This window comes from Zingiber officinale, chromosome 6A, assembly GCF_018446385.1.
Source record: "Zingiber officinale cultivar Zhangliang chromosome 6A, Zo_v1.1, whole genome shotgun sequence".
Taxonomy (NCBI): domain Eukaryota; kingdom Viridiplantae; phylum Streptophyta; class Magnoliopsida; order Zingiberales; family Zingiberaceae; genus Zingiber; species Zingiber officinale.
The window spans coordinates 30,213,124-30,226,296 of NC_055997.1; the positions used below are offsets into that span (position 1 = coordinate 30,213,124).

At 39.2% G+C, this 13,173-nt stretch overlaps 2 protein-coding genes across 3 annotated transcripts; one reads left to right on the plus strand and one right to left on the minus strand.

Moving 5' to 3' along the window:
- Positions 1–6,331: 6,331 nt before the first annotated feature.
- On the plus strand, positions 6,332–11,790 carry LOC121996204 (plasma membrane ATPase-like). 2 transcript variants are annotated; one of them, XR_006115989.1, is made up of 17 exons: positions 6,332–6,530; positions 7,026–7,145; positions 7,206–7,442; positions 7,545–8,306; positions 8,398–8,520; positions 8,602–8,706; positions 8,789–8,933; positions 9,012–9,176; positions 9,412–9,650; positions 9,731–9,763; positions 9,869–9,950; positions 10,029–10,189; positions 10,298–10,471; positions 10,602–10,784; positions 10,900–11,081; positions 11,228–11,435; positions 11,513–11,790. XR_006115989.1 is itself a non-coding variant. In XM_042550068.1 (16 exons), the coding sequence occupies exons 1-16, from the start codon at positions 6,474–6,476 to the stop codon at positions 11,607–11,609; spliced, it is 2,865 nt and encodes a 954-aa protein (XP_042406002.1). In that variant the 5' UTR covers positions 6,332–6,473; the 3' UTR covers positions 11,610–11,790. The 2 variants fall into 2 exon arrangements, 1 of the variants encoding a protein (XP_042406002.1); XM_042550068.1 differs by lacking the exon at positions 11,228–11,435.
- Positions 11,791–11,808: 18 nt separating this feature from the next.
- Positions 11,809–12,962, minus strand: LOC121996205 (probable xyloglucan endotransglucosylase/hydrolase protein 23). The gene is made up of 3 exons (XM_042550069.1): positions 12,656–12,962; positions 12,382–12,575; positions 11,809–12,280 (listed from the first exon to the last, which is right to left on the minus strand). Exons 1-3 carry the CDS (start codon positions 12,926–12,928, stop codon positions 11,869–11,871), a joined length of 879 nt encoding a protein of 292 aa, XP_042406003.1. The 5' UTR covers positions 12,929–12,962; the 3' UTR covers positions 11,809–11,868.
- Between the last annotated feature and the right edge of the window lie 211 nt (positions 12,963–13,173).

Genomic DNA, 13,173 nt, shown 5'->3' on the forward strand with positions numbered 1-13,173 from the left:
GTTTGACTAAGCAGCAAAAACGAAGAAGAATCCCGGAAAAGTCGTTGAAAACTAAGCTAAATTCAGTTATCAATCGATTGGTATCAGATACCAATCGATTGACACCCTTCTTAATCGATTAAGAATAGATGGGAATCAATTCACACTCGCGCTAATCGATTGCCCAACATTACCAATTGATTAGTACACAACAATTGATCCTCAGATCGATTCCAAAGGTCAATGTTCGCAAACTCATCCACTTTAATCGATTGGCATAATCGATTGGTGAATGTCAATCAATTCACCGATCCATTCAGAAACTCTCTATGGACAACTTAATGAATTGTAATCAATTGCTCGATCGATTGATAGCACCAATCGATCTGTCGATTGATTTAGAAACTCTCTTTGAACAATGTAAATAACCATAATCTATTGCCCAATGGATTGGTGAAAACCAATCTATCAGCAATCGATTCAGAAACTCTCTGTAATCTTCCTCAAATTCTATAATCGATTGATTCCTTATAGTAATCAATTGATGAACATCAGTCGATCACCCAATCGATTTGAAAACTCTCTGTTAATAAATCAGGCTCACATAATTGATTAACTCAATCATTAGTGAACACCAATCAATCAGCTCAATCAATTTGGAATCCTGTCGTGATCTAGCAATCCCAATTGATTGGCCTTCATGCTAATCGATTGGTAAACATCAATCAATTAGCTCAATCGATTTGGGAACATTCATTGTGATTTGACAATCCCAATTGATTGGTGTTTATGTTAATCAATTGGTAAGTACCAGTCAATTTGGGAACTCTCTATTCACGATTTTGGGCATCTTAATCAATTGAACCCCGTATGGTAATTGATTAGTGAACACAAATCGATTACCTAATCGATTGGTGACTAAAAAACCTGATTTCTTATCATGATTTTTCAGCCCTAAGAACCCTAAAATCACAACGTTAATCGTTTCTTTGTGGATAATGAGAAAACCTCATTTTATAGGTTAAATCCTAACCTATCCATGTTACATTCAATGGATATATGTTAATTTTGATCATCCATATGGAATCAAATGTATATGTATATATATATCAAATTGTTGAAAAATAATCCTTATGCCTTAGCTAAATCTCGTTCTGATACTAATTGTAAGAATTGTGATACATCAATAATGAACTAAAGGATACATCTACAATAAAATCTAACTATCATCAATTTCTAAAGCAATATTGAAATCGAAAAAATAACTAATGAAGAGCTGACCTGAATCCATCGCAAGGCTATTGCTTCTTACTTGTCACTGAAGATCTTGCAAGTATAGCAGATGCCTTCCACAAGATTGAGCCGACAACTCAAGGTCCTTCTCAATGGGGAAGAAGAGGCAAGAGAAAGAGAGCAAGATTCAACATGTCCTAATTGAACAAATCTCTTCCTTTATATACCTGACCAAACCTATGGGGACTACCCACCACAAAGCTCATCCCTCATTAATAGTCTATCAATATTAACGAATTGGGTTAATGGATCTACATATTGAATCCACATATATTTAATCCAACTCTTTTTATATACAATCAAGCATTAGATCACTTAATTATGGTTTATTTTCTTTAATGGTAATTAGTTGTGTGTATATTAATCAAGTATAAGCTCACCTTATACAGATTAAATCTATCCATATAAACTTAATTAGATTTAGTCCACTCATATGAACTTAATCCTACATACCATAAACACAATTCATTCACATGTTTTTGGTCCTTCTCCAAGCTTAATGATCATGCACAAGTCCTTAACCCAACATTGGCTTCTCACTAGCTTATGCCATCTTTTGTACCAGCTTGATCTCGAAATAAATTTGTCCCCAGGGCGTAGTATAGTTGGAGGTGCATGGTCTTGTGGCCAAGAGGTCCAGGATTCGATACTCGGGGTGTCATGGCCTGGGGTTAACGTCTCTGCCATGCACCTTTAACTATGTACCTGCATTTACCTCCTTCCATATCCGTGGGACCGGCTCTAGGGGGGTCGCTGATGTGGCGGTTCCACATTTTTTTGATCTCGAAATGAATTGTGTCCCCAGGGCGTAGCACAGCTGGGGCGCATGATTTTGTGGCCGAGAGGTGCAGGGTTCGATCCTCGAGGTGTCATTACTTGAGGTTAGCATCCCGGCCATAAGCTTTTAGCTGTATACTTACATTTATCTTTCTTCATATCCGTAGGACCGGTTCTAGGGGTCGCTAATGTGACGATTTCATTTTTTTTTTATCTCGAAATAGCGTAGTACAGTTGGAGGTGCATGGTCTTGTGGCCGAGAGGTCCAGGGTTCGATACTCGGGGTGTCATGGCCTAGGGTTAACGTCTCTACCATGCAGCTTTAACTATGTACCTGCATTTACCTCCTTCCATATCTGTGGGACCGGCTCTAGGGGGCCGCTGATGTGGCGGTTCCACATTTTTTTATCTCAAAATGAATTGTGTCCCCAGAGCGTAGCACAGCTGGGGCGCATGATTTTGTGGCCGAGAGGTGCAGGGTTCAATCCTCGAGGTGTCATTACTTGAGGTTAGCATCCCAGCCATATGCTTTTAGCTGTATACTTATATTTATCTTTCTTCATATCTATAGGACTGGTTCTAGGGGTCGCTAATGTGACGATTTTAATTTTTTTTTTATCTCGAAATAAATTATAGATTGATTCGAAATAAAAAAAAATCTTGATACAAAAAGAACACTCAAAGATTGACACGTCTATAATAAATAAAATTATCTTGGAAGAGATTTATTTGGTAATTAATATTCTCTATTTTGGTAATAAATAGAGAATAATTATAAGATTAACTTATTTTTTATTTAAAATATGTATTTCCATAATTACTATTGAATCTAGTTAGATTCCTGTATTTTAATTATTTTTTAATTAATATAATTTTCAATTTGACATCTCTAGTATGAGATTTTTTTTTCTCTTTGGGAGGTTATTTTCTTATTTGCTCTATCAATTTCATTCATAGTTCCTGCGTGGTTCGATAATTCAAATTTGGTGTTACATCAGCACGCTTAATGAATTAATATGGATTACATATCTATGTCATTATTGTCAAACTATCAAAATATCATGATTAAACCTATCCATAAGAGAGGAATAATTTTATCAATAAAAATGATTCGGACAAAACACATTAATGATCATTATCAATTAAAAAAAATATGAAAAAAAAAGAAAGAAAGAAAGAAAGAAGAGAGATGACTATCAAACATGTAGAGGGAAATAAGTAAAGAAATTAAGCAATTGTTAAAAATGGAGCACAACAACAAGAGAGTGTCCCACTAGCAATCTAGAGAACCAAGATCTTTTAAGTAACTAGAAGGGTAGTGGCGGATCTAGAGGAAGCAGGGGTGTGCTTGAGCACTCCCTTGCTCCCCAAAAATTCCACCAGTATGTTGTAGTCAGAGGGACAGCGAGAAGGACAACAAGCTCCAACTCCCTTCTTTGAGTATCTTCTTTCTTTTTTTGTCTCGATTCACCACTGTAGAAGGGTGTTAGTGATTGTTGATCAAGAGAAGAATAACAACATAGAAACAATAGAGCTTTCAAAGCGCGGTAAGAATTTTTTATTATTCTCAAACACTTTTTTAGGTAGGATGTTGGATCAATACCTTTGATCAAACCCTTCGGATCTAACTTGTTAACTCCTAAACCAAGCAACGATCGATATTTACCACTTATTTAAATACACAATTAAATAAACCACATAATTTAGCTTCCCATCTATTCATATTTCCAAAAGCTAAACATGACTCCCACCATTTGACATTCTCACCAGCCAAGCAACTTTGAGGCTCTAGATATCATAATCAATTCATTTTAGATATCATAATTGCTACTAAATTATCATCAATTTCTAGTGAAGGTCACATTTATACCCTAGATGGCAACTCAAACCTAGCGTTGACTTAATCTCTTCATTTAATTATTTTCATACTTCATAACCCTTGTAGTGCTGGCTATAATTAATCTTGGTCGCATCAAGAGATCAACCCTATATAATATTTTCTTAAAATTTAAATCACTGAATTATATTTTTATTTATTATGACCTATTTCCTCGTTGACCATTTGTAAAAAAAAAACAGAATAAAATTATAAAAGGAGTTCGCGTGCAATTTGCGTATGTAATTAGAGAGAGCACACACATCATCATTTTTTTAATTAAATGTTATCACAAATAATTAAATTTCTATAGTGTTTGAAAGTTCAGCTTTTTACCGACTAGATAGTTTTTCCAAATATCTAAATTATCATAGTTTTAAAATTACTAAATCCTATATTTATTTTTCATTTTATCCTCATTCTTAAATCAATTGGCTTGAAAAAAAAATCAATCAACTGATTTTTTTTCCAATCGAATGGATTTTTTGTTCGTTCAAAAAATTCATCGTATTCGATCGAAATTGACTGATGGACCTATAGATATCAGAATGACATGAAATCAATTTCTATATATATTTTTCAAGTTCTACTGATTATAAAAATACTATTAACCATAAATTTGATCAAATATATTGAAAGTAATTATTTTTTAAGTACGAATTAATTTTTCAGATATATTTGTATTCAAAAAATTACTGCTCTTAATATATTGGATCAAATTGATATTTGATAGTATTTTTATAATCAGAAGAACTAGACGTACATATAAGAACTTGTTCCATATCATTTCGAGATCTCTAGGTCCATCAACCAATTTCGACCAAAACGGATTGATGGACCTAAAGAGCTCGGAATGATATAAAACTAGTTTCTATGTATTTATCTAATTCTCCTGATTGTAAAAACAATATCAAACATCAATTTGATGCAATATATTGAGAGCAATGATTTTTTTGAAACTATGACCGAATGAACCTAAATAAAATCAATTTAGGTTCATTCAACCAAAATCGGTTGATGAACCTAGAGAGTTTGGAATGAAAATAAAACCAGATTCTATGAGTTTTTCTAGTTCTTATGATTATATTTATGCTCTTAAATATTAATTTGACTCAATATATTGAGAGCGGTAATTTTTTAAATATGAATATAGCCAAAAAAATTAATTTATATTTAAAAAATATTACTCTCAATATATTCAACCAAAATCGAATGATGAATCTAGAGATCTCAAAATAATAAGAAACAAGTTCTTATATATTCATCTAGTTCTGTTCTCCTGATTGTAAAAATACTATCAAACATCAATTTGACTCAATATAGTAATAATTTTTTTAACATTAATTAGTTTTTCAAACACATTCATATTTAAAAAGATCAACGCTCTCAATATATTGTGTTAAAATAATGTTAATTGTATTTTTATAATCAGGAAAACTAAATGAACACATAGGAACTGATTTCATTTCATTTCAAGATCTCTAGATCCATCAACCAATTTTGATCGATTTAACCAATTTTGACCGAAATCGATTGATAAATTTTTTGAACACACATAAAGAAATCAATTCAATTAGAACAAATATTGATTTTTTTTCAATGGAATTGATTTGAGGATAAGATTAAAATGGAAAGTGGGTACCATTTGATCATTTTAAAATTATGGTATGTGATTTAGATATTTTAAAAACTTATTTACTGAGTTTGATAAAAAACTATTGAAAGTTAGAAGGCCAAGACAAGCGATACTTAGAGACGGCAATACTCGTTAACTGTCATAATGTCTGTAGTGAAATTTGAATTCTCTTTGTCTAACGAATCCATCCTCTTTTACCATGGCACCATAGCTCATGGGACCATGTGATATTCACTTTAAAACTCTAAACAAGAGGAAATTATAAAGTTTATGAGATAAATATGCATACTAATTCTATCAATCTAATAAGAACTAGTTGTAACAACAATACAAAAATAGTTTAAAGAAATAACGATGGAGGCGCAGACAGGGACCATTTTTAGAATGAAAGTCAAATTTGGATTTATAATTATTTATCTATTAATTAGTTATTTATTGCCATCGCATTAAATTAAAATCCACATGGAGAATCGAAAGTTATGTTCCCATAAATTTAACACAGACTTACATTTCTTATTATTGATAAGATATCGGGACCCGCACAGTAAATCGACATATAGGTATACGCGTATGGGTCGTCGCGTGCGATCCGCGGGTATACGAAAGCGGAAGCCGAGAAATTATTAACTGTTCGATTTGGTTACGCATCTTGGGTAAGCGAAAACCAGGATGATTTTACCCAAGGAATCTGGCCCCACCTTGTTAAGTCGCCGAGACGGAGAGGGTATAAAAGGCGGTAACTGAGGAGAGGAGGCAACAAGCGTGCCGTCTTCTTTCGTGCGCTCTCTGTTCGTTGCTCTGTTTCTTCGCGCTTGAATCCATTGAACGCCGCATGGCAGCTTAATTTTTAATCTCTGTGCAAAGTACTGCTGCCTTACCGGCTCTCTCTCTCTCTCGATTCAAGGTGAGGAAATGGCGAGAGATAAAGCCACGAGCTTGGAGGATCTCAAAAACGAGACTGTTGATCTGGTAATTCAAACCTCCTTGTTTTGATCTGTCTGTTTCTAGCTTCTTTGTTTTGGCGATTCAGTAAGCAGAGAGTTGACTCCGGGTTTCATTGATTAAACAGTATAGTAAGGACAGTTAGCAAACACAGATTTTTTCCGTAAAGCAGAAAATTGAAAGCATAGCTGAGTCCATAGGAAAACTATAACAAGAACTGAATCTGATCACGCGATTCTGTTCTTCTCTTTTTTCCTTTTTTTTTAATGTTGAGAACTCATTTGCCTTATCCTGGTTAATGTGCTTTCGGCAAGACTGCACACGACGTGGATGACAGCCTTAAAAAGTTGTAGATTCCTCGAAAGATTCTAATTTTGGATGTAAGTTTTTTATGCCCTGAGATCTGTGCTCGAGTTTGTCCTGCACTGTTTCATCTTCTTCTGGTCTCTTTCTTCGATTTCTGTTTACAAAATTCAGCAACAAAGTTGTTTAAAGCTGAATGAAGGTTACTTGAATTCACAGGAAAAGATTCCCATAGAAGAAGTCTTCGAGCAGCTGAAATGTACCAAAGAGGGTCTGAGCTCGGAGGAGGGAGCAAATCGGATTCAACTCTTCGGGCCGAACAAGCTCGAGGAGAAAAAGGTCGGTTATTTCAGCAATCCGGATCAGTTTTCCGATGACTGACTTGTTTTGTGTTTCCAGGAGAGCAAATTCCTCAAGTTTCTCGGGTTCATGTGGAATCCGCTGTCGTGGGTGATGGAGATGGCGGCGATCATGGCAATTGCGCTGGCGAACGGCGGAGGGAAGCCTCCGGATTGGGAGGACTTCGTCGGAATCATCATCCTGCTGGTTATCAACTCCACCATCTCGTTTATCGAAGAGAACAACGCCGGCAATGCCGCGGCCGCTCTCATGGCCCGTCTCGCTCCCAAAGCTAAGGTAAATTCTAATTTAATGCCCACTTGTGGCTTTATTTGAAAATAATTTTAACTTAAATATTCATTATTTATTTTATTTTATTTTATTTTTGTCATTGTTAAGGTACTGAGAGACGGCACATGGGGCGAGCAGGACGCGGCGATCCTGGTGCCCGGCGACATCATCAGCATCAAGCTCGGCGACATCATACCCGCCGACGCCCGGCTGCTGGAGGGAGACCCCTTGAAGATTGACCAGTCCGCCCTCACCGGAGAATCTCTCCCCGTCACCAAGAACCCCGGCGACGAGGTCTTCTCCGGCTCCACATGCAAGCAGGGCGAGATCGAGGCCGTCGTCATCGCCACCGGCGTCCACACCTTCTTCGGAAAGGCCGCCCACCTCGTCGACAGCACCAACCAGGTCGGCCACTTCCAGAAGGTCCTCACCTCCATTGGGAATTTCTGCATCTGCTCCATCGCCGTCGGCATCGTCATCGAGATCATCGTCATGTTCCCGATCCAGAAACGCAAATACCGAGACGGCATCGACAACCTATTGGTCCTCTTGATCGGAGGCATCCCCATTGCCATGCCCACCGTGCTCTCCGTCACCATGGCCATCGGATCCCACAAGCTCTCTCAACAGGGCGCCATCACCAAGAGGATGACCGCCATAGAGGAGATGGCCGGAATGGATGTGCTCTGCAGCGATAAGACCGGCACGCTTACCCTAAACAAACTCAGCGTCGATAAGAACTTAATCGAGGTGTTCTCCAAAGGCGTCGACAAGGATCATGTCGTCCTGCTGGCTGCAAGGGCCTCCAGGACCGAGAATCAGGACGCCATCGATGCTGCTATGGTTGGGATGCTCGCAGACCCAAAGGAGGTAAGAAATCAACCTCGCGATGTTTTGGAATTGTTTACTGAACTATAGTTGAACACAATCTCATGCTTTGCTAATCACTTGGACTACACAGGCAAGAGCAGGAATACGGGAAGTCCATTTCTTTCCCTTCAATCCCGTCGACAAGAGAACAGCGCTGACTTATATCGATGAAGAGGGCAAATGGCATAGAGTCAGCAAAGGTGCTCCTGAACAGGTGCAGCTCTGTCTCTTGTGTATCTATTTATAACCAAATTCATCCACTCATGGTTAACTGTTTGATCACCATCTCGCGCAGATATTGAACCTATGCAACTGCAAAGAGGATGTGAGGAAGAGAGTTCACACAGTGATTGATAAGTTTGCTGAACGGGGGCTTCGATCTTTGGCAGTGGGAAGACAGGTTTCTGCTTGCAACACTTGGTTATGTTCTCACTAGAACTTCAGCTTCTCTTGGGCTACTCAAAATATGTGATGTGCTGCAGGAAGTTCCTGAGAGGAGCAAAGAGAGTCCTGGTGCACCATGGCAGTTTGTTGGTTTACTGCCTCTCTTTGACCCTCCGAGACATGATAGTGCTGAGACCATCCGCAAGGCTCTCAACCTTGGCGTGAATGTGAAGATGATCACTGGTATTTGGAAATTCTTTTAGTCTGAAGTCGTGGTATTTTTCTTATGAGTTATAACTAACATATTGATTTGTTCTTAAGGCGATCAACTAGCGATAGCAAAGGAAACCGGTAGGAGACTTGGAATGGGATCAAACATGTATCCTTCCTCTTCTCTCCTTGGACAACACAAGGATGAGGCACTTGGTGCACTTCCAGTGGATGAATTAATCGAGAAGGCTGATGGGTTTGCAGGAGTTTTTCCAGGTTTGCTCATGTTGTTTGTCAACTGCTAGACCATAAATTCAAAAACTGGATCTATTCCTACACTAAGCTTTTGTGATCGTAGAAACTCAGAAAAAAACTTGCCAGAGATAAAAATTGACTTACCTTCTAACTGCTAAACCTTCAAATAATTTGACAAGTCATTCTTAAAGTATATCAAATTAGAACATTGTATTTCTACCATGATTGTTGCTTAATGTGGCATTCTCTGGACCAGAGCATAAGTATGAGATTGTGAGGAAGTTGCAAGAGAGGAAGCATATATGTGGGATGACTGGGGATGGAGTAAATGATGCTCCTGCCTTGAAGAAGGCTGATATTGGCATTGCTGTTTCCGATGCCACGGATGCTGCAAGAAGTGCTTCTGACATTGTCCTGACTGAACCTGGCTTAAGTGTCATCATCAGTGCTGTCCTTACCAGCAGAGCCATCTTCCAGAGGATGAAAAACTATACAGTATGATCAATTTATTATGCACATATGTTACTCTCTGGTTGTTTAGTTAATTGAACTGCTGGTTTCTGTTTCAATGGCAGATATATGCTGTTTCAATCACCATCCGTATTGTCGTAAGCACTGAATTGGCATTTGCTGGCCTATTATATTTAATCTTTTCTATGATCTCATGTGACAATTTTGTTTTGTTGATGGATTTTTATTTCAATTATTTGCAGCTTGGATTTATGCTTATTGCTCTGATTTGGAAATTTGACTTCTCCCCTTTCATGGTTTTGATTATTGCCATACTAAATGATGGTGAGGACATACTTAGAATCAAAGATGTCAACCATCCGACTGGTTATGGTTAATATTATTTGACAATATTAAATGTAGGTACAATTATGACAATATCTAAAGATCGTGTGAAGCCATCTCCAATGCCAGACAGTTGGAAATTGAAAGAAATATTTGCCACTGGCATTGTGCTGGGAACTTACTTGGCCTTGATGACTGTCCTCTTCTTCTGGGCTATGAAAGAAACTAATTTCTTTCCGGTAAATTGTCTATCTTCCTTGGCAATTCAAGTGTCATCATGAACATTGATTTGTGTCATTATACATTTTGTATGGTCACTTTTCTTAAAAACAAATCCATTGATGCAGAACAAATTCGATGTTAGACGGATAAGAGAAAGTGACCATGAGATGATGGCTGCACTATACCTGCAAGTGAGCATTATCAGCCAAGCACTCATATTCGTTACCCGTTCACGTGGTTGGTGCTTCACTGAACGTCCTGGACTTCTACTCTGTGGTGCCTTTGTGATTGCTCAACTCGTAAGTCCTTCAGTTTCCTGTCTCTGAAACATGTGTACACCAAGTACTCTTTGCATTTTAGAATACGGGCCTCAATGGACAATTAGTTTCGCCTCTTTCCAGTCATAACACAATCATTTTCTTCCATCAGATTGCCACTTTAGTAGCTGTTTATGCCAACTGGAGCTTTGCCCACATTAAAGGCTGCGGATGGGGTTGGGCTGGAATAATATGGCTTTATAGTTTAATTACCTTCATCCCACTTGACTTGATTAAGTTTGCTACTCGCTATATACTAAGTGGAAAGGCATGGGACACTCTCTTTGAGAGGAAGGTAACATAATGCTTCTCAAAGTGAACTCTATTTATTTTTCATTTGTGTTTCTACAATCTCTATCTATACTAACTGCTTTGTGTTATATACTCTTCTATGTTAATGAATATATTAGACTGCTTTCACCACAAAGAAAGATTATGGAAGAGAGGAAAGAGAAGCTCAATGGGCAATCGCTCAGAGAACACTTCATGGTCTCCAACCTCCTGACACTTCAAACCTCTTCTCTGACAAGAACAGCTATCGCGAGCTTTCAGAAATTGCTGAGCAGGCCAAGAGACGAGCTGAGATTGCGAGGTAATGTGCATTACATTATTAAGTACAGTGAGGTATCAAAGTAATTATTGAATTGGAAATCACAAGTTAGTCCTCGGTTAAGAAATCATTAACACCACGGAATATTCAGTTTTCTAGTATTGACAAACTGTTGCTTAATTTGACAGGAGCATGAGCGATGTCTTGTACAATAGTTGCAGCAAACTGGAAATGTCAAATTTGACTAATCTATAGCAGCTTAAACTTTCGAGACTGCCCAAAATCGCAATAAATAAAGTCATCCTGCTTTTAAATGAAATCGAGAAGTTATTCTGAATTATCATTTGTAGGGGCAGGATGACTATATTTTGGCTGAATAACTCATTCTCAAATATGGTTAGATAAACAGTTTAAGATATTTGTAAGGGCAGGCGTGAGATATTAATCTTCCTAAATCTTTGGTTAATTTCCAGGCTAAGAGAGCTGCACACACTAAAGGGTCATGTGGAATCAGTGGTCAAGCTGAAAGGGCTTGACATCGACACCATTCAGCAACATTACACAGTTTAGGAACACCCAAACGTTTCTGCCAAGAAGCTCCTCGTCGGAAATGGCGACAAAGCATCAAATGGATAATTATTGCGTGATGAAGTAATACTATCTATGTACAACGGGGAGAGGTAAGTGGTGTTTAAAATCTGCATCTTGCTGTTTAAAGTTTGTTGGAAATAAGCTAATTGCCTTTGGTGTATCTTGATCCTTAAGTACCTTTGTTAATCATATTCCCAAATCGATCATTATCATGAACACAAAACCCAATTTGTTCTAATCAATCGCTCGCGTTGCACTCCGGCGGCACCCCACGAGGGAACCTTCTCCAATCAGTGCAGTAGTCATAAATCATGTAGTTCGTCCGCACCCACTTCAACCTCTCCGTGCCATTCGAATCCAGCTCCTGTCTCATCCACGCATTACTGCCAGCCGCCGCGTTCGCACATGACGTAGCCGAGGTGCCGCCGTTGCCGCCCCAGCTCACGCACCCGTCGGCGGTGAAGTTCCTGTAGGCCGCTGTGAACGGCGCCTTGGACCAGTCGGTCTTCACCAGCCCACCCCTAGTCGCCCAGTCGTCGGCGTCCCACAAGCTGCCGTACGCCCTCATTGTCTGGCTCTTCGGGTAGGCCACGCCGGTAGAGGTCTCCCTGTTCTTGAACTCCCTGATCGGCGTCCCGTCCACGTAGAACCTGAAACATAGTTAAAAATTACACAGAATCGTAGAACGAGAATCGGAAATTAAGCAGCGTTGGATTTTTAAGAATGAGATGGAACTGGTTTAACTAATTACACGATATGGGAAGGATTCCAGAGAACAGAGTAGGTGTGGAAGTCCTTCGTGGGATCGAACCACAGATAGAACTGCTGCTCCCTGTCGCCCTTCCCCTGCGAGTACAAATTGGTGTGCAGAACGTAAGGGTCCCCGCTAAGGTTCCCCAAGAACTCGAAGTCGATCTCATCGTGCGTGTTTCCTTGCGAAGAAAGCTGCAATTTCGCATCCACTTCATGATCAATCGATACAGAATCGATGCTATATATATGATATATACACAGTGAGCGCTCACATAGAAGGTGGCTACGGTTCCGGCAGAGTCGCCGGCGACGAGCTTCATCTGCACGTCGAAGCGGCCGAAGAGGTGCTGGTTCCTGGACTGGAAGCCGGAGCCGGAGTAGCGGTCGAGGGAGAGGGTGAGGAGCTGGCCGTTGTCTAGGATTTTGGCACGGCCGTCACCCCAAGTGATGTCCACGTCTTGGTAGAAATTAGCAGTCAACACAGAAAAAACAGAGCACGATAAGAAGAGAAGCAGCGCAGCAAGAAAGAGACGGAATGTGGCCATGGCAACTGTTTTCTCTGTTTGCGAACTATTGCGCTCACTGGGAGTCGTATTTATAGTAAAGTGAATCGTTCAGCAGCAACATAAAGCAAAGATTGTGGGCAGAACCTAAGACTGGATACGACAAGGAAGGAAGTCATATAAAAGTCAACGTGAATTCGATTTGAGAGAGGGCGGTGCCGGATCGAGTGCGGTCGCCGGCCAAGAGCACCGACGTCCACGACGCATGCGTCGACTAATTTAGAGGA

What these genes read in the sequence shown, in the direction of transcription:
- LOC121996204 (XM_042550068.1), top strand. Translation starts at nt 6,474, where the DNA reads ATGGCGAGAGATAAAGCCACGAGCTTGGAGGATCTCAAAAACGAGACT. An exon ending in TGCTCGCAGACCCAAAGGAG is followed by an intron (nt 8,307 to 8,397) that starts GTAAGAAATCAA and finishes TGGACTACACAG; the next exon opens with GCAAGAGCAGGAATACGGGA. An exon ending in AAGAAACTAATTTCTTTCCG is followed by an intron (nt 10,190 to 10,297) that starts GTAAATTGTCTA and finishes CCATTGATGCAG; the next exon opens with AACAAATTCGATGTTAGACG.
- LOC121996205 (XM_042550069.1), bottom strand. Translation starts at nt 12,928, where the DNA reads ATGGCCACATTCCGTCTCTTTCTTGCTGCGCTGCTTCTCTTCTTATCG. An exon ending in GAACCGTAGCCACCTTCTAT is followed by an intron (nt 12,576 to 12,655) that starts GTGAGCGCTCAC and finishes GCGAAATTGCAG; the next exon opens with CTTTCTTCGCAAGGAAACAC. An exon ending in TGGAATCCTTCCCATATCGT is followed by an intron (nt 12,281 to 12,381) that starts GTAATTAGTTAA and finishes ACTATGTTTCAG; the next exon opens with GTTCTACGTGGACGGGACGC.